At 33.2% G+C, this 20,540-nt stretch overlaps 2 protein-coding genes across 13 annotated transcripts; one reads left to right on the top strand and one right to left on the bottom strand.

Annotated features, from left to right (window-relative positions):
• Positions 1–1,374: 1,374 nt before the first annotated feature.
• On the bottom strand, positions 1,375–8,906 carry LOC100880911 (WD repeat-containing protein 44). 5 transcript variants are annotated; one of them, XM_012290014.2, is made up of 7 exons: positions 8,775–8,906; positions 8,535–8,677; positions 7,837–8,120; positions 6,321–7,197; positions 6,103–6,240; positions 5,743–6,033; positions 1,375–5,678 (listed from the first exon to the last, which is right to left on the bottom strand). In XM_012290014.2, the coding sequence occupies exons 3-7, from the start codon at positions 7,902–7,904 to the stop codon at positions 3,945–3,947; spliced, it is 3,108 nt and encodes a 1,035-aa protein (XP_012145404.2). In that variant the 5' UTR covers positions 7,905–8,120; positions 8,535–8,677; positions 8,775–8,906; the 3' UTR covers positions 1,375–3,944. The 5 variants fall into 5 exon arrangements, with proteins under 5 accessions (XP_012145404.2, XP_076395307.1, XP_003705348.1 ...); XM_076539192.1 differs by lacking the exon at positions 7,837–8,120 and having other exon boundaries at positions 6,321–6,956; positions 7,029–7,197; XM_003705300.3 differs by lacking the exons at positions 8,535–8,677; positions 8,775–8,906 and having other exon boundaries at positions 6,321–6,448; positions 6,572–6,956; positions 7,029–7,197; positions 7,837–8,457.
• A 47-nt stretch (positions 8,907–8,953) lies between these two features.
• Fmr1 (synaptic functional regulator FMR1) lies at positions 8,954–20,332 on the top strand. 8 transcript variants are annotated; one of them, XM_076539193.1, is made up of 14 exons: positions 8,954–9,113; positions 9,509–9,561; positions 10,320–10,413; positions 10,682–10,845; positions 10,939–11,104; positions 11,258–11,328; positions 12,969–13,040; positions 14,846–14,993; positions 15,071–15,208; positions 15,345–15,488; positions 15,579–15,786; positions 17,655–17,867; positions 18,139–18,237; positions 18,471–20,332. In XM_076539193.1, exons 1-14 carry the CDS (start codon positions 9,063–9,065, stop codon positions 18,656–18,658), a joined length of 1,809 nt encoding a protein of 602 aa, XP_076395308.1. In that variant the 5' UTR covers positions 8,954–9,062; the 3' UTR covers positions 18,659–20,332. The 8 variants fall into 8 exon arrangements, with proteins under 8 accessions (XP_076395308.1, XP_012145398.1, XP_076395309.1 ...); XM_012290008.2 differs by having other exon boundaries at positions 10,320–10,470; XM_076539194.1 differs by having other exon boundaries at positions 10,320–10,470; positions 18,475–18,642.
• The last annotated feature ends 208 nt before the right edge of the window (positions 20,333–20,540 follow it).

The raw sequence follows: 20,540 nt of genomic DNA, 5'->3' as shown, positions 1-20,540 counted from the left end.
ATGGATGCAGTAAATGGGTGAATCAGCCGACAGTCAACCGACCGACCGACCGACCGACCGACTGACCGTACACACATTGCTGACCTATAGGTGAGTAACCAGCCGGTACTCGTGCTTTTGTCTGCAACAATGGATGGAATCTTATTAGCGATCATTATTCGGTTTCTCCTCGTGGTTGTAAGTGGATGGAGGGCTCTCTTGCTGCCATATAACGAGTGGTCATATGTTAGGATCCATGGATACTACTTTGCAACTCTTGTTAATAATTTTGTTGACTAATATTTATATTGTTCAGATATTGGAGTAATGTAGTAACTCTTGTCAATTTTGTTGATAAATATTCATATTGTTCAGCATCTTGCTGCCGTATAACGCGTGGTCATATATCAGGATCCAATCATGGACATTTCTTGCAACTCTTATTAATAATTTTGTTGATAAATATTTATATTGTTCAAATATTGTTGGAGTAATGTAATAACTCTTGTCAGTAATTCTGTCGATAAATATTTATATTGTTCTGCCTCTTGCTGCCATATAACGCGTGGTCATATATCAGGATCCAATCATGGACATTTCTTGCAACTCTTATTAATAATTTTGTTCATTAATATTTATATTGTTCAAATATTGTTGGAGTAATATAGTAACTCTTGTCAATAATTTTGTCGATATTTATATTGTTCATATATTCCAGCACTATCTGAACTATTAATTATTAAATTAATAATGTAGTAAATGAGCAATGTGCAGTTTTACCATTCAAGCTTAATTGTCCTTTTGTAGAGTTGGATTAAATTGTATTTAAAATTGAAATAAAGTTTGATTTGAATTATAAAACCTAGTCTAATTTAACCTGTATTGATTTACCCTTACCTGAACATTTATTCCAACCTAACTTAACCTTAGTTCAACCTAACCTACTTTAGCTTAACTAAATTGACTTAACCTTATCTGAAAATTTATTCCAACCTAACATAACCTTGGCTCAACCTAACCTACTTTAGCTTAACTAAATTGACTTAACTTTACCTGAAAATTTATTGCAACCTAACCTTAGCTCAACATAACCTAGTTTACCTTAATCTAACCTGTAATAGATTCGAATGACGAAATGTATCAGTTTAGATTATGTATTAAAAAATAAGCAAGCTAAGATTAGATCAAAGATGAGATATTGAGTTATTTACACCAACATCCCCATAAATATAATAAAAAACACATCTCCTAACTAATACAAATAATTTTGAACTAACCAAAATTTCAACCACCTGCTCCTCACCCCACAGAAAATTAAAAATGTAACAATTTAAAATAAAAATACAAATATAAAGTAAATGTATATACAGAAAGGTTTGAAATACACAGGACACGTTTCTAATGATTGATGTAAACTTTATGTATATTGCTGTGTGACGGCAACATAAAAAACAGACACATGTTTCATACATGAACATACTATTAATACATTAAATATATTACATGATTACTGATTACTACGAGATCACAAACAATAGTTTTGTGCACGCCGCTGTCGGAATGACAATGTCGTTAATAAGCGATTTACGCTATCGCCCGATTAATATATATTTACAATTGCATTTACACAAAATACCTACATTTCTTTTCTGCGTATTTACATTGAATTTACGATATAAATAAAATACATATATCGTATATCGCCGGAATTGGGGATTAGCCGAACGATCTTCAATTAGCTAATTTCAAATCAAAAATATTGATAAACAATTTTTTACGATTCGATTTTTTAGTTATTGCAAGAGTAACAAATTCTACATTATTTGTTATTTTTACGATAACAAAATTTATGTCTTCGAATACTTTTATTTGAAATTTAACTTTGGAGATCATTCGAGTAATGAGCAACTCTGTATATTCTGATGATCGTTTCTGCGACACGGGAACGATTAATATTTATTGTTAATATTTCAGTATTAACACTGACCTAAATTTTATGGAATCTGCAAATTCATAAATTTGCAAATTCTTAAATTTGCAGATCTCCAAATTTTGCAAATATTAATTCACAGTAATTATACCGTGAATTATGGATGTTGTGATAATCCTAAAATATTGACAAAATATGGTAATCGTGCAACCATAATGGCGTCAAAGGTGTCGCGTCTACGACCATCGTGACTTCAACACGCGACCGAATAGCGCATCATCTTTCAAGACATAATTTATCAAATACATACATAGAGAATCGTAAAATGCAGAGTTTCGAACGGCGTGGTTGCCGTTTCAAGGGTATACATATACTCTCTGCCGCTATAATTGACACATTGCGAAACAGGTATTTTCGAACAACACCTTCAAATCAGATCAAAATGAGGCACGACAGATCCTGTCGAACATTGAACGTAGCGAGTCGTGTGAGCGTTATAACAATTTTCTACTTAATGTTTATGTCAAGAAGCAAGGTTCTTGCGCTCACTTCGATCAACCCTTACTGTGCAATCTCCAATTTGCGAATTTAAAAAATAACAAAATTCACATTTTAAAAAATAATTTCTTTGGAGATGAATTTCTTTAAATTACCTTACAGTTAAATTACAGATTGCACAAAAAATTACTGGCAAATTATAGTTAAAGCTTTAAGCTCTGATTAAAATTAGATATTGACAAAATCAATTCACACGGTAAGGGTGAAGATACAGTTTTATACAGAGCGCAAATGTTAAATCATGACACAAAATATCGAGCATAGTTTCTTTAAGAAAATGTAGGAGAAGTCGAATATAAATTCTCAAATTTCCAAATTCAGATTTCAGAATTTCTAAACTTCCCAAATTTCTAAATCGAATTCCCTAAACGCTACCGTTCCAAATCGCTAAATTTATAAATTTCTAAGGTTCCAAATCTGTAAGTTTGTAAATTTGAGAATTTCAGTTTCCCCTAAGCCGCCATTTTCCTGAACCATACACGATACTGTACGATGAATTTTCACGTTAAATTTTCGAATTAATTTCTAAAATGTGAACTGCGTTCGTAGAAAAACTTAACGATGATGCGATTCAACTAACCAACATTTTTTCGTTTCTTTTTATATTTATAATATATATAATATATATATTGTCTTCGATGTGTTACGCTATCTTATCACGGTAAAGTTCTAGAACGTATTTTAGAAACCATTAGGATTTGAAAATCCACTTTGATTTTCATTAAACTTTGTAGGTGTTATCCAACATTTGTTTAACGATGAATCACCAAGGTATATTAATTCAAGATTACCGATACAATTCATTAAATCGTTACTCTATACGGCCATCGTGCTTGTCCTTTATACTTTGTTTCTTCACCAAGGTGCTCTTTCCGTTTTATAAATTAATCGAAACAATTCCACGTTCACTGTGTATTTTGTAACATAATTTTGGCAAAGTTTGCGTGTACAACTATATTGATCGCAGTGGACCAGCACCGAAAATACATATATAATACAAGAAAGGAAAAAAATCAATAAAAATATAATGTCGAATTTAAAAAAGTGTTAAAAATACAACGTCTTATAAAACTATGTACTTTATACGACTTATTTAAAGCTTCAGTAGAAATTATAATAATAGTACGCAAATGTTATATAATTTACAATGAACAGGATAGCCCTTCAATGATCATTAATTAATGATAACAATAAAATTAGGTAAATGAGAACCGAAATATTATCTGAGCATTCGATTTCTGGGTAATATTACTAACTATAATCTTTGAAGCTTATCGTGAAGTAAGCCTTTTGGCATGCATCTCAAAATATTCTGCTTTCAGAAAGTTTTTAGTACAGCCGCGTTTATCTTAAAAAATAGCGTACAGTGATGCCTACGTAATTCGCTGAGATAAAACAAATATATGTATACGATATATTGGTGTTCTTATTAATTTCTTATTATTAGCAATAGTGCACAAATCAGTGTAGTATCGTGTTACGCGAGAGCAGATGCTGGTAGGGAACTATGCTTAGGTTTCGTCTTGTTTAGAAAAACCTTTATACAGCCATTGAAATCAGCACTTACAAGAACGTGTCCGCCACAGCCTTTAGTGCGCTGTTCAACCACGGGATCGACTGGAGGAACATCCATGGTTGAACCGCCTAAATTTTTCGCGTCCTCTTTACTTTCCCATTGCTCTCTCTCTTCAATATGTTTAATAATACTATCTGGATTTGGTGCAAACACCGCACAAGTCACTACAGCGTTGTGAGCCTTAATACCCTCCCAAAAATCGTTTCGATCTCTACGCACGCTTGAGAATTTCGAATAATCGTGATGAGTTTTCCAAATATAAATGCACTGATTCTCCGAGCCGCTGACTATGTACTGCCCGTCGGGGCTGAAGCTCGCTTTGATCTGACTACTGACGTTAACGTAACCTTTGTATTTACAAGACAAATTCAAATCTCGTAAATCATACAAACGAATACGACTGTCGTTCGAAGTAACCAAGATTTTATCTTCACCCGGCATGGGTTCGATTCCGCTGATCTTTCTTCCGGTGGAGTTCTTCCCTCTGGTTGATCGAACGTGTATCTGCGTGTGGTACTTCAACTGATCCGTGTTATAAAATATGCACCGGCCATCGTAGGAGCCGACCACCGCGAACTTTCCGTTCTGACAAAAATTTGCGGCGGTTATCAATTTAGTTTGACCGTCGACTTCGTTCCATACGGCCACTTTCTTGTCCGGGATGTTCCACAAGCGTAGTTTGCCATCTAGAGATCCGGAGAGGAAGTAACGATCGTCGCGAGGATGGAACACTATGGCCGTAACGAAGTCAATGTGTTGGAAACAACATAAGCATTCTTTTCGCGATATGTGCCAAAGACGCACGGTTTTATCCATCGACGATGACAGAACGAAGTAGTTTTTAGACCATGAAACGTCGAGCAGATCCGAGGTGTGCCCTGTATAGGTGCAAAACGGCTTTGGCATAAAGGGGCTTTTCGTTCCTTCTATTTCGCTAAAGGCACTAGCCACGACGTTGGGGTCCTCCATGGACTGCTGCGACACTAAAGATTCTTGGGAAGGAGTTGGACTGACTTTCTCAGCGTTGTATTTGGTTCGCTGGTCTTGGAAATACGTGAAAGCATCTCGTAGTACCCAGATTCTTAGGACTCGATCTTGCCCTGCCGTGGCGAGTAGTCGCCCACAGGCTGAAAACTTCATGCACCAAACAGGACCCACGTGCTCGCCACTCAAATCTTGAACGTGTTGCAAACAACTGAACTCGTACGGGCCTTTGTGACTGTTGGACGCTTTCAGTTTGATGTACTGTTGTTCACCAGGATACACGTCGTCTACTATATCCATGACATCTTCTTTATGTCTCGCGTGAGACACCTCCTGCGCGATGGATTTTGCTTTGTCCATTGTCTTCTTCACGGTGGACCCCAAGAATCGCTTTAACTTCTGAGTTTTCTTTCGAACTCTACCAACGGATACATCTTCGTCTGGTGGTATACTGGACATTTTACTGTCAACACTTTCCTCGTCACTTTCTTTTTCTTTCTCCAAACTGGAATTACTTATGTATTCTGATGTGAGTCTCATGATGTGAAGCGACAAGGGGTTAATACACTGTGGCAATTTATCTTCCGCTATACTTAATGGCACTCTCTCACCGGTATCTAAATTCAGAACGGTCACTTGCTCCAAAATTTCCTAAAAAGAGTCATTATTAGTAACATGTAAACGTTTAAAATATATTCTTAAGTTGATATCATACCATGTCCGTTAGACGCTTTCCGGAATCTGTTCTTGTTCTCACAAACATGTTCAGCTGTTTAACCATGTCTTGGTCACCAGCCGATTTTCGTCTTTCTTTCGAACCTTGGGGACTTAAGCCCGAAAATTTGTGAGGACCTAAGGAATAACGGCCAATACTATTGCTAGACATGGATCCTAGTGGGCTACTGGACTTGTCGCTTGATTTCATACTCATTAACTCTGCTTTCATTCTTTCTATTCTTTCTAACTCTTCGGTTGATGGGCCTTCAGCTTTTGATTTATCTTCATCCTACAAATATACAGTAGTAAATATTCGTACATAACACGATAAATTATACAAATATATTGCAACACGAACTTGTGGTTTCACAACATATTGTCCCTTTGTTGCGGACCGGATATCCAGGGAGTGTTCAAATTCTCTGGTAATGGATTCAATAGTACTTGCTGGACTTGGTAACGGCGAAGTCGGTAATGCTGATTCTGCGGCATTAGGCTAAAATTATAAAAGAATATTTCTTCGTTTTACTCGTGACTATTTGTTAATTTGAAAACATTAAATAATAAATATCATACAGCAAGATCAGTGGGCGTTTGAGCTTTTGATTTTTTTTTACGTCTTGGTGGTGCAACAGGTATTCCAACCACAGTAATATCTTCATTTGATTTGCCATTATTTTTTGTACTAGCGATGACATCAGGTTCTTGAAGGATAACAGTCTTATCATTTTGTGAGTGCGAAGAGTAATTGGACCTACCGTTAACAGAGGATTCCTGAAGAATATCCCCTGATAACGTAAAGATGCTGGAGGACTGGGACACCTTACCCGATGCTGTATCCTCATCTTTACTGGGAATACTAGCAATCGAGGACATCTGGCTTTCACGGGTAAGGGTAGCAGAAGGGGGGCACTGAGTTACATTTGGTGCAAGTATAGCAGAGGCACTGTCCCCAACTCCAGCTAAAATTCGACCCACTCGTCCTAAAGATGTCATACTTTGTAAACTAAGAGTATCATGCTCTATAATTCTAAATGGATGAGTTGTCTTTGAAGGAGTAGGATATACACCCTCGATGGACGATGTTTGGCTGTCCGGAGGAGAACTATTAATCGGGATATCATCATCCTCTGTTTGCATGCGTTGTCTGAGTTCACGAAATCTCCTTCTACCAACAATTTTATCCATACTTGATTCTTTTCCATCTTCATCCTTAAACGATAAACATTCTTTATAACACCTTTTATAGTCGTCAGCAATAGTTCCATTGTCATAGATACTCACAGATTTATCTTTACTAAGTGTACATTCTATAGTTACATGTTCCTTTGGTTCTACAATTGGTTTAGGTTGAGCAGGTTTCACAAAAACATCATCATCTGATTTTTTGGAAGCTTCTGATGTGTCTTTAGTCTGTATTTCAATGCTGATGGAATCGCGTTGTTTACCTTTTCTAAAAGGAAATCAATTTTTATCATAAGATGAAACAATTTTTGTAATACGAAAGATAAAATAAACTTTATTTAATTGTTAAAAAGTTTAAATTTAGGTCTACGTAAAAAATTGAATGAAAATTTGAATGAAAAACTTATTGTGCAGGATGTATATAAATTCATTTAAATAGAAAAGAATGATTTATTAAGAGTTCGAAAACGTTCTAATTATATAACAACGAGGTTGTTTTTTAATTCTTGCTCTACTATGCTGACAATTAGAACCCTAAAAGAATTGCAAACGCCGGCCCTGAAATAGCTGCCTACGATCGCGTGAATGACTGATGTAAGTGCTCAAATTCGGACCTAACCAAAGATAATTGGCAACGAACACGATACGACAAAAAGACCATACATAAAAAATATAATCTAAAAAAGAAACTACCATACATAGACAAAATATGAACTATACGCCAGTTCGAACGTACGAGAATCGTTGATAAAATTTTGTAATAATCATTATCCGAAAACTATGCCCAAGTAATTAATGGAATGTACGCAAGAATGTTAATAATTGTCGAGGGTATAAAACATGTAGAGAAATGGTATTTGAATGTTTTGTCAGGATCGAATGACAGAGCGAAGACTGGCAAAATTACCGTGTATTGCGGTGGAAAGTATCATCCTCCGCATCGAAAAATTCTTCAGAATCGCTACTTCCAGACATTGTCGTCTGCACTGAATAATTGGTAATAATACTCTTGTCCGCATCGGTACTGTCAAGGCACGTCACGCGTTTCGCAAAATCGCGAACACTAGGGTCAGATAGAAGCGGCTACATGATCGCAAGCGGCACGAAGTCATGATTTGACTTGTAATAGCGGTTACACAAGTGCACAAGCTCCGTGCTGAATGATACTCTGGTGGCGTATTTCACATGGACCTAGGAACATAGGGAAGAAGTATAAGCTTGGATCATGGATAAGAAGAGTGAAACCTGCACCGGAGGGGAATCCTAACAGTCGGTGCCTTTATTTGATTTGGTTGCTGCTCCGCGCATGTTCTCTACCGCCAATTTTAACGTCAATTTTCTAGCTAATAAAACAAGCGATCTTTCACTTCAAATTTTACATGAAAACACGAGTTATTCGATTCATTATTTGGAGCTAAGACAACTGAACGATTTTCAGTCCGAACTTGTACATATATTTTATAATCATTACATAACTGTAGATTTGTACTGATACTGACGATAACGATAACAGAGATATTCCTTTAAAAAAAAGAGCAAATAAAGATATCTTCCAAGGATTTAAAGTTCTGTTCTTAAAGATTCCAAGTCTTCAAACTTCCAAACCTTCGTTTTTCGAGTTCCTCAACATCCAAATTTCTGTATTTTTAAATTTGGCGACGGTGTGCGATCTTCCTTGATTAAAAGGGTCCATCACGACTTCGAGCAAAGGAGAAGTGAGTAGGATGAATCATGCAATACTCTTTCATCTAAAACATTCCCACATTTAGAGGGAAGGAAAACGGAAGTGTACATTGCATACAGTTGTGCCAAACAGTGGCCAATTGAAAGTGGGCATCGGCTTACCTCGCCGCTACGTCTCGCGGAGGTTTCCCACTCTCAAGAATATTCTCTATCGCTGTATTCCTAGATTCGTATCTGGTGGCGTATTTCAATTATTCTAGTTCTTTCAATCGTAAATTAGCGTCCCGATAGTGGTAACACTGTATGAGCCCCTCCAATAAAGACGCTGCGTCATGGAAAAGAGTTGCGCGATTGGTGAACCTCGAACGAATTTGTAGCCTCGAACTCGTGCAGCTGCCCGCTCGCCAGCATGCCTGCTGCAAAGGAGGCGAGCCGTCACACAAAAGCAAGATGGAGGATCTCACAGTCGAAGTATGCGGCGAAAACGGAGCATATTATAAGGTTCGTTCTGTGAAAAGTATAGAAAAAACAGGGCGGAAGATCGAGGCCGTGGATAGACCAACTCACGGCCCGTGGCGCGGTTCTAATCTCACAAAACAGACGTCCGTACTTCGCGAAAGCGCGGCTCTCAAATGTTCGCGAGGTAACGCGGCTTCCTCCGACGCCATGTCTCGTTTGACAGGGCGTGATTTTCGTTAGCTTTTGATGTTGCGATTCGCCTCAACGTTTTCCCGTTCCGCGGAAACGTATTTACTTGATATCGAAATTATAGAAACATTGCTCCAGCGGGTACCTCGAAAGCATCACGATATTATGTCTGATTGTCTTACGCCACTCGCTACACTTTTCATCCCTGAACGAGTGACTTTACACGCTTTATGTTTCGTTTTTTTCAGGCCTTTGTCGCCGATGTCTTTGAGGACGAGGTTCTGGTAACTTTTGAAAATGAGTAAGTTTCTTCTTCAGCTTGCTAAATCATTTTAGACTATGATACATTTAGAGGTGTACCTTGATGCTCTGTGGTAAAACAGTGTAATTTCTGGTGCACTAGAAATATACTATTTTTATCAGCTACATGGAAACTAATATTTTCAATAGCTGAAACGATAAATTCGAAAAATATGCATTTGTTATGCATATTATTTAGTGTCATTGTTTAGTACTTTCAGTTTTCGTATTTATTTTTGTGTATCAACGATAAATAATTCTTTAAACATTTTTAAATGTTATGAGTCATCTTCGAAGCTTAATGCAACTGATTTTTATAAGCTGTTAGCTTTATCAGTTGCTTTGTTAGTTAAAATAAATTTTATATAAATCTTAGTAGATAACGATATTGATAAGATTTAGTATATGGAATAAATATTGAAGCAACATTTGTCTTTTTATTTATAACTTTGATGCTATACTATATTTAATTATATGGTATAGTGTATAAATAAGGTTCAATAGAGGATTTAACAATTTGATTATAGATAGCAATATTAATGCAACGAACATTATAATCATAGTATATTTAAATTTGTTTACAAAAACATATTTTTATATATATTTTCAATCTAATTTTTCACATGTTTTATATATAACATGTACCTAATGGACAAAATTTATTATAATGTTTGCGTTGTAGCTTTATATAGAAGATTTTATAATATTATGCAACATGTTTATATATATTTAATAACAAATATTTTGCATTCTTTTTAGCTGGCAACCAGAATCAAAATTTCCATTTGCTCAAGTACGTCTACCTCCAAAAGATGGTCAAAAATCTGAATTTCAGGAGAACCAGGAGATTGAGGTATTTTCTAGGTCCAATGAGCATGAAGCATGGGGATGGTGGAAAGCGGTCATTAAGGTTAGATTATAACTGTTAACGTTTCCTGATATTATTTATCAAAATGAAGATATGTCGTTTTTATCAAATTTGATATTTATAACATTATTTATTGTCGCATAAATTTTGTATCAGACATTATTAAGTGTGATTTCAATAAATAAAAAATTTAAATAATCCATTTTTATCAACTTTATATACAAATATTTCAATACTAAAATTATTGTTTCAGATGAGTAAAGGAGGTTTTCAAGTAGTTGAATATTCGGGGTGGGAGTGCGCTTATACTGAAATTGTAGCTAGTGAGCGACTAAGGGCAAAAAATTCAAATCCCCCTATTGATAAAAATACGTTTTACAAGATCGAAATTGAAGTACCTGAAGATCTAAGAGAGTTGTATGTATTGAAATATTGAAATGGTTCTTTAAACAAATGAAGAAATTTTGATAGATATATGCCTTTCATTATAAATCATTTTAATGTTTACAGTGCCAAAATGGAAAATGCACATAAGGAATTTCAAAAAGCGATAGGGGCGGCAGTGTGCCGATATGTGCCTGAACGAGGAGTATTGCTGGCCATCTCCCGTCACGAAAATTTACATCGTCACAGTAGCATGCTCCAAGAAATGCACTTTAGAAACTTATCGCAAAAGGTGGGGTCATAAAATTAATTCTAATTAAGTTCCGCTTTTCCTTTAATGTAGTACATTAACGTACAATTATCAAACATTTCTCGCCGGTCGAAACGTACACATTTTCAGCTTATATACTATTATATATTGTACAATATTTTATGTATGTTACAGGTGTTGCTTTTAAAAAGAACAGAAGAAGCAGCGCGTCAACTAGAATCCACTAAACTTCAAACAATCGGGGGGTAAGTAAACTATTAGATTTGGTGTTGCAATTAACAAAAAATCTTGTGATACTTAATACCTGCCCCTATCCATATACTGTCCTGGTTACCATCCTGTCTGTGGTTTGCATTTACTGGCAGAAAAAATTCACAAGATTTCCAATCAGTAATTAATATGTTTGCTTCAACATCATATAATTTTCATGAATGTCATGTAGTCACACTACAAATGTTTTCATTTCCACATGTTACAGTTGTGATTGTATATACAATATTTAATCAATTTTACATATAGCAGTTTTAAAATACATACACAATTTTGTGTGTCAGATATCATCTTCTCATACTTTTGCCAATCACAAGAGCACGATGTGCATATAGTAATACATCTGCACATATTGTATTCTTTCATCTGTCTTTAGTGAATGTCACTTTTTATTGACATATTCTTTTGTTTACTTATAATATTCATTATATAGAAATATGCTACAATTTCTATTATTCGCTGATCGCGGTCATCAGCTATAAATAAAACGATGAATTATACTCACTAATAACATACCTTTTTCGTATTAAAATTGAAACTAACTTTATTTATTGTTTTTTATTAATTTTCTTTTCAGTTTTTTAATTATAATAACATCTATATATAAGTGATAATATATTAAGTTTCTCTAAAGTACAGAAATTGCTGTACTCGCTAGAAATAGAAAAGTTTAAACAGTATTTTACTGGAGTCAATTTTACAATAAATATAATTATCTATTTATAGGTAACTGGCTATAATAAATGGCTTCTATTAATAATTCAATTCTCATATAGATTCAACATGCATGTATTTGCATATTTCAGTACATTTTATGAATCTTCATTAAAATAAATTATTCTTCTAAAAAAATTTTTGATTATTCTTTACATGATTACTTGAACTCGTTCAAAATACAATTTATTAAGCAAAATGCTTGTACATTAATAATCATAAAAATTCACATATATCTTTGTAGTTTTAGATGCTTTACATGTTTCTGCAATAAACAATGTCATTTTGTTTCAGCTACTTATACATGCAATTGCTTAGATTTAAAATCTGTTTAAAGTTACCATATTGTTTTTTTGAACTCGATAACTATTTTTTTTTTAATATAAGCATATTTTTAGATTAACATTACACACTTTTCCAAACGTTCAAATAACGGGTTTGTATCATTTTTATTATGTAGATAATAATGTTTATCAAATTTTAGTAGTTCAGTAGAAATTGGGGATAAATTTTCTAATGATAATGCTGGACACTAATTCATTTTCGTACAGGTATGTTTACAATGAAACAATTAACATAGAAAGAGGCGAAATTGACTATAGAGCATTATGTTTTATTTTTAGATTAAACAAATTACAATAATACATATATTATGGAACATGCAATGTTACAGCAATTACTTTTTACAACACACTAAATAATAATTTAATATTTATTTTATGGGTAAAAGAATTACTATAAATTATTTATTTCACATAAATACTTTGGGAAGTGGATTTAAAATGAAGGCTTATAAATTTATTTGCAAGGAGCAAACAGACAGAATGGCAGGGACACGGGATAGGGTTATCTTGTACATGAATTTCCACTGAGTTACACCAGAGTTTCTTTCTCATTTCAGCAAATTTAGATCTTCAAACTTTATATATCAGCGTGTCTCAGACTTTGAGGCAGGAGTGAAAACAAATTCAAGGTGAGATCACAGCAGCGTGGTTTAGACTTAAGTTTAGCTTATTGTATGACAAATTACACAGCTGCATTTCCCAAATCAGAAACGAAACTACACTATAAATGTGCATGCTTCGGCGTTATGTAGATTATTCACTGAAACTCAAATGCTTTAAATACACTGACATACAAAATTTATTTATTCTTTTCCGTTTATTATGTGTTTTGTAGTACAATTTTAAATGATTGATAAAATAGTGAACAAACATAAACGTGTAGCTGTGATCAGTTTCTTCCTTTTTTTTTCTTCTCTTTTTTTTCATACATTGATGTGTTTGAGTAGAGTTTTAAGTTTATTTATTTATTCCATATAAAAAATTATTATATTCCAGCCTGCCAATGTTTGAGAAACACTGATATATTAAGTGCCTTGCATAAAAACATTAAATAACTGGTGGCTCTATCTCACATGTCTTAAATGTACATAGTTTATTTACAAAGTTTCAACAAGATTTATTGAAAATGTAATACATTGTAATTATCTGCAAATTTAAATAATATGTAATTTTCTTTAGGTTATTATGATATTCTTAATTTTTTGATATTGCTTATTTTTGTTTGTATACCTTTGTAAAAACATCTGAAGTATTTATACCCTATTTAATCAATAATTATAATAGAATATTATACTTAGAACGAAATGCAACAAGTGTGTTTCTGGTTATATTAAAATTAATTTTATCCATTCTTTTTTTTTTTAGTATATAAATTCAGAATCATTTTTATTATCATTTTATACTGCAATATTTTGTAGCTATCATTATAGGTATTAGAAATTTATCGTCACATACTTTCCAATTGCTTTTACTAGTGTAATTTGGGGGGGGTTAAATAAAATATATACGAATATATTAATTATTGGAAAGGGAAAAAATTTCATTAGCTTATTTTAGTTTAACAATCAAGATCATGATATAATAATTGTTCTGTTTTAATAGCAATATATTTGCATGTTTTATACATTTATAATTTCATTTTCCTTTAACTATATTAAGTCTTAAATGTTTCTTCTGTAATACGTACGACATAAGCTTATTTTTTAATATAAATTGTATGTATACTTTTGATATTTATTTGTTAGTGTATCAAACTTGATATATCGGCAGCAATAGCTTGTGTAAGTGTGCATAAGTGTGTACTGTATGTAATTACAAATTGAAATATGTATTGCACATTAAAATTTCATCAAATTTTAATTTTCGTTTAATATGAAATTTGTTAACGAGGTTAATCAAACATGAATTAGAACAAATGTCCTCCATCTCAAACTAAGCTTACAAATTTGTTTGCAATGTGTAATTTCTTTATTGTAATTTGTAATATGTGTTATGTGCATTTCATGTTACATAATATGACATTTTTCTCTTATTTTCATCTGCCAAAATGCAAGCCACTGACAAGAATTTAAATTTTATCGATATACGTTACATTCTTTACAATCATACTGTAATTCAAAGTGATATTGCATGTTACTGAGAAAGATCCAAATTTTATGTTAATAAAAATACGAAATTTCATGTTTTGTATTATTAGGATACATAAAAAGTGTTCATAAATAATCAAAACTTATGTTTTTGGTATAATATGTTTTAGTATTAGCAGTTAACATTAGGCGAATAGTCAATATAAATAACAAAACTATAATACTTCATCGTTATATATCAAAATAATTTATACATATATATTGTAAATCTTGCATTATTTCAGCAGAAAAGTGAATCTTACGTTTATCAAAAGATAAAAAATTAAGAAAGAACAATATTTTTTTAGATACACAGATGAATTTAATGTTCGGGAAGACTTGATGGGTTTAGCAATTGGTGCTCATGGCGCAAATATTCAGCAAGCTAGGAAAGTTGATGGAATTACGAATATAGAATTAGAAGAAAATTCGTGCACCTTCAAAATATATGGAGAGGTGAAATAATCGTAATTAAACTATTTTTAATCAACCACTCTTAAAATACCAAATAATACATGATTTTTCAATTACAGACACACGAAGCTGTTAAAAAGGCTCGATCTATGCTCGAATATAGTGAAGAATCTATACAAGTACCGCGTGTTCTGGTAGGCAAAGTAATTGGAAAGAATGGTCGTGTAATACAAGAAATAGTTGATAAAAGTGGTGTGGTAAGTATCATATTATTCTTGCTTCTATTATTTGAGTAGGTTCATGACTAATAATTAGAAAGATTCTAATTAAAAGAAGTTACTACATTGAATAAGTGACAATTAAATAAACATGATATGTAATTTTAAATTTCAGGTGCGAGTAAAAATAGAAGGAGACAACGAACCTCAACCAACAATCCCTAGAGAAGAGGGTCAGGTGCCCTTTGTGTTTGTTGGTACTGTTGAAAGTATTGCTAGTGCCAAAATGTTACTAGAGTACCATTTGGCACACCTAAAGGTAACTATAGTAAAACCGAAAGAACACGTGTGGTTATATTTTATAGTCCGAATAAGTTTTATTTATTGTTTGTTATTATTTCTTTTAAAGGAAGTAGAACAGTTACGGCAAGAAAAATTAGAAATTGACCAACAACTAAGAAGCATGCACGGTTCAACAACAGGACCAATGCCCAATTTTCCTCCAACAAGACGAGGAATGATTACCGGCCCAGAGGAAGGTGGTGGAGGTCGTGGAGGCCGTGGTGGTCAATCTCGTGGACGTGGCAGGGGTAGGCCTTCCACCAGACACAATGCCGGTAATACTATTACTGACTATATCAACAATGTAGAGAACACACAAAAACGTAATGGCAGAAGCGGTGGACCCAACACCAGAGACAGTAGAGAACCCAGAGATTTTAAAGACAGAGGGCGTCTTGTCGCAAAGTAACATTTGATAAATTGTTGAAGTTAAATCAGGGCTAGGATTATTATTATAATACAAGGTTTATAGTAGAAACTCATTTATTCGGATTTGATTAAGCGACGTTTGATCTGGATTATCTGATACTCCGATTATCATCTTTCTAATATATGAAACGCTTAAATGAAATGCAATCCCTTTTGTAGAATATGTAACTTACTATAATATACCATTTATTCGATCTTTGTTATACAATAAATTGTATACTTTTAGTAACCTGTAGAGAAATTGTATGTATTTAAATACTTTTTTACACCTAACAGTTAAGTGATGAAATAAAATATATGTGTAACTCTACAGCGAGAAATATCACTTTAAAGTTTTTCTTTAAATTTAATTAATATTTTCAATAAGGTATTTTCTTTTAATCGGTTGTATTAAATAAATCAGGAATGTTAACAATATGGGTTCGGATAAACGAGTTTTTACTGTAATTCATTTTTTCAAATACTCTTCAAATAATATATTCACAAGTTTCTTTATGATTTCCAAAAACTGAAAGTTTCAACATTTGTAAATGTATTAATACGAACAAGAATATATTGACCGAAAAGTATACAAATAAAGTATATATTATTTTTTATTATTATAATTTATTCATGAGTATTGGTTATGTTAAAAACAGTAATTTAATCTGTTGAAGTCAAATTTGGCTATCGTCAATATTTCTTTATAGTTGTTAGTATATTTTCATTGTTGGAATATATAAATTTGAAACTATACTTGTTATCAAACCGTTTCAGCTATTTAGTTTTTTATCTGTACATCGTTACTCGTAATTCATTGTGTTTTGTCATAATTACTTGATGTCGTCCTAATATCTATAGATACGTTAACAATTCGCATTTGTAAAACGTTATTACGTAAAATATGGAATTATAACGTTATAGAAGATAACCGCAACCATATGCATTTGCATGTACGTGTTCAATGGAAATGCATGTAGTAGCTAAATAATTTATGGTGTGTGATACATCTGATTTACTGATTATTTAAAAACTAAATATATAATTTTATTTTGTGTGCGAATTGTCGAATCACCTCCTATATCTTAAGAATAATTATTTTTTACAAAATAACAAACATTTCATGATAAATTTATAATACATAACTTGTATAACAAGTTTGAACTTCTCGTTTCCATCTTACTAAATAACACATTGAATGTAATTAGAATTAATTTCCTTTTAAACACTAACAAAATTAAGTATTGTTTTCACAATGCAGGTTGTTTGCAAGTTGATAAATAAGAAATAATTATGTTATTATTTTTATTAAAATTGTACTTATATACGTTTTGTAATAAAATTTGTCTTGTAAAGTATTTCATATTAATCTGATTAATTAATTTATAAAATATTAAGTCGTAATGATTGCATTGCGTATTTTTTGGTGTTACACATCTTTTATTTTGATTCACACAAATTTGTACAAATATAAATATTTAACGTTAGATGAAGAAATTAAAACGCTACTGAACTTATTTCCAAAGATGCCTGTTCACTCCTAATTAATACCCTTAATTGTTATAACGGGAAGCATCATTACTAGCGTGTTAGATGCTACATTGACCATCATCAACTGCAAGTAAGGATACTAATCTTTCATCGTTACGTTTGTTTTGCATTAAGCTGTTTTGTGTTCAATGGTGTTATATTTCTTTTAATTTCGTATTCGTTATAGATTTCCTTTATTTTACAGGGTTACGCCGAGACACCTTAGACGGAAGTGAAGATCGAGTAAGAGATCTACCGCCAAGAGGTGGCCATCAAGGTGCAGGCAATTCAGGGTATATGGGTGGTAGACAAGGTCGTCCTCCAACTCAACGTAGAGATCGTAGAGACGAACGTCGCCGAACAACCGATGACGAAGACACAGTTCTCGACAGCCAAGATGTTTCAAGCATCGATAGAGGTAGTAACATATTTTTTGTAAATAATACTTCATAACAGCACTACCGTTCTGTCCTAAAGACGATAGAATAGTAAACTAAAGTGCTTTTGAAGTTCGCATGGATTGTGAAGCAAACACTTGTGACCATCTAACACTAACAATATCAATGACAACTACTAATGCACGTTACTAACGAATGCAGTGTAGCTTTAAACTCGTTATCATTTTAACTGCCAGTCATGCTTTATTATATTATATGAAAAGATGGTCACAATGGTTTGTATATGCATAGAGTCGGTATCAAGTGTGGAAGGAGGACCTAAAGGTATAAGGCGAAGACGGCTTCGGCGTTCTCGACAACGTAGCGTTACACCAACGAATAATCAAAAAGGTAACTACACAAAGCAGCTATAGCTCTTTGGGACGATCGGTTTTGCTAAAATTTATTATATGAACATAACCTACGAACGACGGACTCAGTGTCAATCTACCACACGTACAACTAAACTTATAGTACAAATTTGATTATAACTCCACGCAGTCCGCCGTGCGAAGGTTATATAAGTAATTCCTGAAGAAAGATTCATGTAGAAATGCTTAAAGTTAATCTGTGCTTTGGTTTAGGCAGTAATGCCGGCCCAGGCGACCAATCAACTGTAACTAGTAAAGAAGGAACACCAGCAAATGACGTTTCTACTACTAACAACAGTTCCCAAGGGCCTAAAGGCCAAAGAGAACCACGGCCTCGTCATCCTCGTATGCAACAGAGCAATAAGCCTAAGGAAGCTCTGGTTAATGGTACCAGTGGCTAAATAACCTGTATGGTCGACAGCTGCTACTTACATATAACACTACACCTGATGAGAGCTATTAACACCCGGCACATAACATGACGCATACCTACGCAAGGACTACACGATTATGGAACGCGACATGATTTAGTCTACGCTCGTTGTTAAGACTGTTTGCTACCGATAAGAATACGACAGTTGTTTAAGAAATCGTCATTCTCCTTAAACACATTTAAGGACACATATTAATATCCATGCATGGTTTAGTTTAATGATAGTAATTATGCTATCATGTTTGATATATGGATACATTCATTGGGAGATAGTAGAAGCATCTGGTAAAAAGAAAAAAGAATCCCCTGATTGTGAAACTGTGCCTCATTTTTATACCGAGCTCCCAACTTGTGTGACAGTAATTCGGATGTACTGTAAAGTACTTCTTAATCATTCGTGAAATGATCCAATAATAGGCTGGATATTCGTGGCTCGTACGTCAATTATCAATTCGAACATCTTTCTCCTAGATATGTCGCTACGTTCATGGAAAAATAACACAATACGTACGGAGATACAAAATGTAATCAATTCAATGTTAATTTTTATTTTTTTTAATAATGCAGTGTTTGCAGCAAGAAATTGTTGACGCGTTTGTTACGATTTTACGATATTGATATACGTTGCAAAAAGAGTACGTGTTTTGTGTTATTTTTATATCGATGTTAGAAAGAAAATGAAAGAAAGCCAAGTGAATATATTTGATATATTTATTTCGCGACAGAACTAGGATGAAGCGTAATGTGATGCAAGACAAAAAAGTGGATTTCCATTGTTAGATATAACAATGGTAGGCGGCAGCTGCATGAAATCTTGGTTAAAAGGCGTTCCCAATGATGTTCCTTCTATTTACTTCACAAGATTGAGTTTTTTTTTTTTTTTTTTTTTTGGTTTACGATTATTAGTAGAGTTATTTAATGACACTAGATTTTTATGTTTCAATGCTGAGTGTTGATTAATAATACCATAATGAATGCTAAAATGACTTATTTGATTGTGAAAGAACACAAATGGATGTGCACAAGACGTCGGTTTTTATTTCCGGGTTCACTTTTCACGTAATTTAGTCTTTTTTTTTTTTATTACAGTCTAAGCATACTATATCAAACTTTAGAATTTGATATGACGTTCGTTTTTGCATTGTTTCGCATGATTTAAAAAGAAAGTAAACGTATACTTAGTAATACCAATGTATGATGTGCCAGAGAAGGAATGATACATGTTTTATGATATCTAGCTGAAGTGCAGACTTAGCGCATACCTTTATTACTATAATACTACTTAGTCGAAATGTGGATGTCTGAAAAAATAAACTAGCTTTACTATACTAAGCTATAAAATAGATACGGCTAGCTGTTTTAAATTGATTATCAGTGAATATGAAAAATTATCTGTCAATTTAAAACAGTTGCCTCTTCTTCCGGATATGACAACAACTAATCGGACGTGTCTTATGGATTTTGCAAAAACGCATGGCGGTTGATGCAACACATTGACACCTAACAAAATAGCTGCCATTTTATCTGAATATTCATATGGCAGCCAAAAAACTGAGATATCCCCCAACTTGCTTGTTTCAGATACATTTGTATTGATTGCAATTTGTGCATAATTTAAGAATAAAACATTTCTGTACATAGAGCGGTCATTAGTACGATGAACCACAATTTTTTCAAAACATTGATAATCATTTTCTAATCTTAACAGTCGTTTTAAAATACTACCTTTGTCCTTATCCTCAACTTCCTTATGTTATATGTCGTTAAAAGTGTTCAACTTAGTTTAATTTCTTTTGTAAGGTTTCCAAAATATTGATGACGCTTACATTACAATTTAATGTTTGTCTTAG

This window comes from Megachile rotundata, chromosome 13 (genome assembly GCF_050947335.1).
Source record: "Megachile rotundata isolate GNS110a chromosome 13, iyMegRotu1, whole genome shotgun sequence".
NCBI lineage: Eukaryota > Metazoa > Arthropoda > Insecta > Hymenoptera > Megachilidae > Megachile > Megachile rotundata.
Note: the sequence above shows the minus strand (reverse complement) of the source record. Positions and strands in the feature narration are given on the sequence as shown.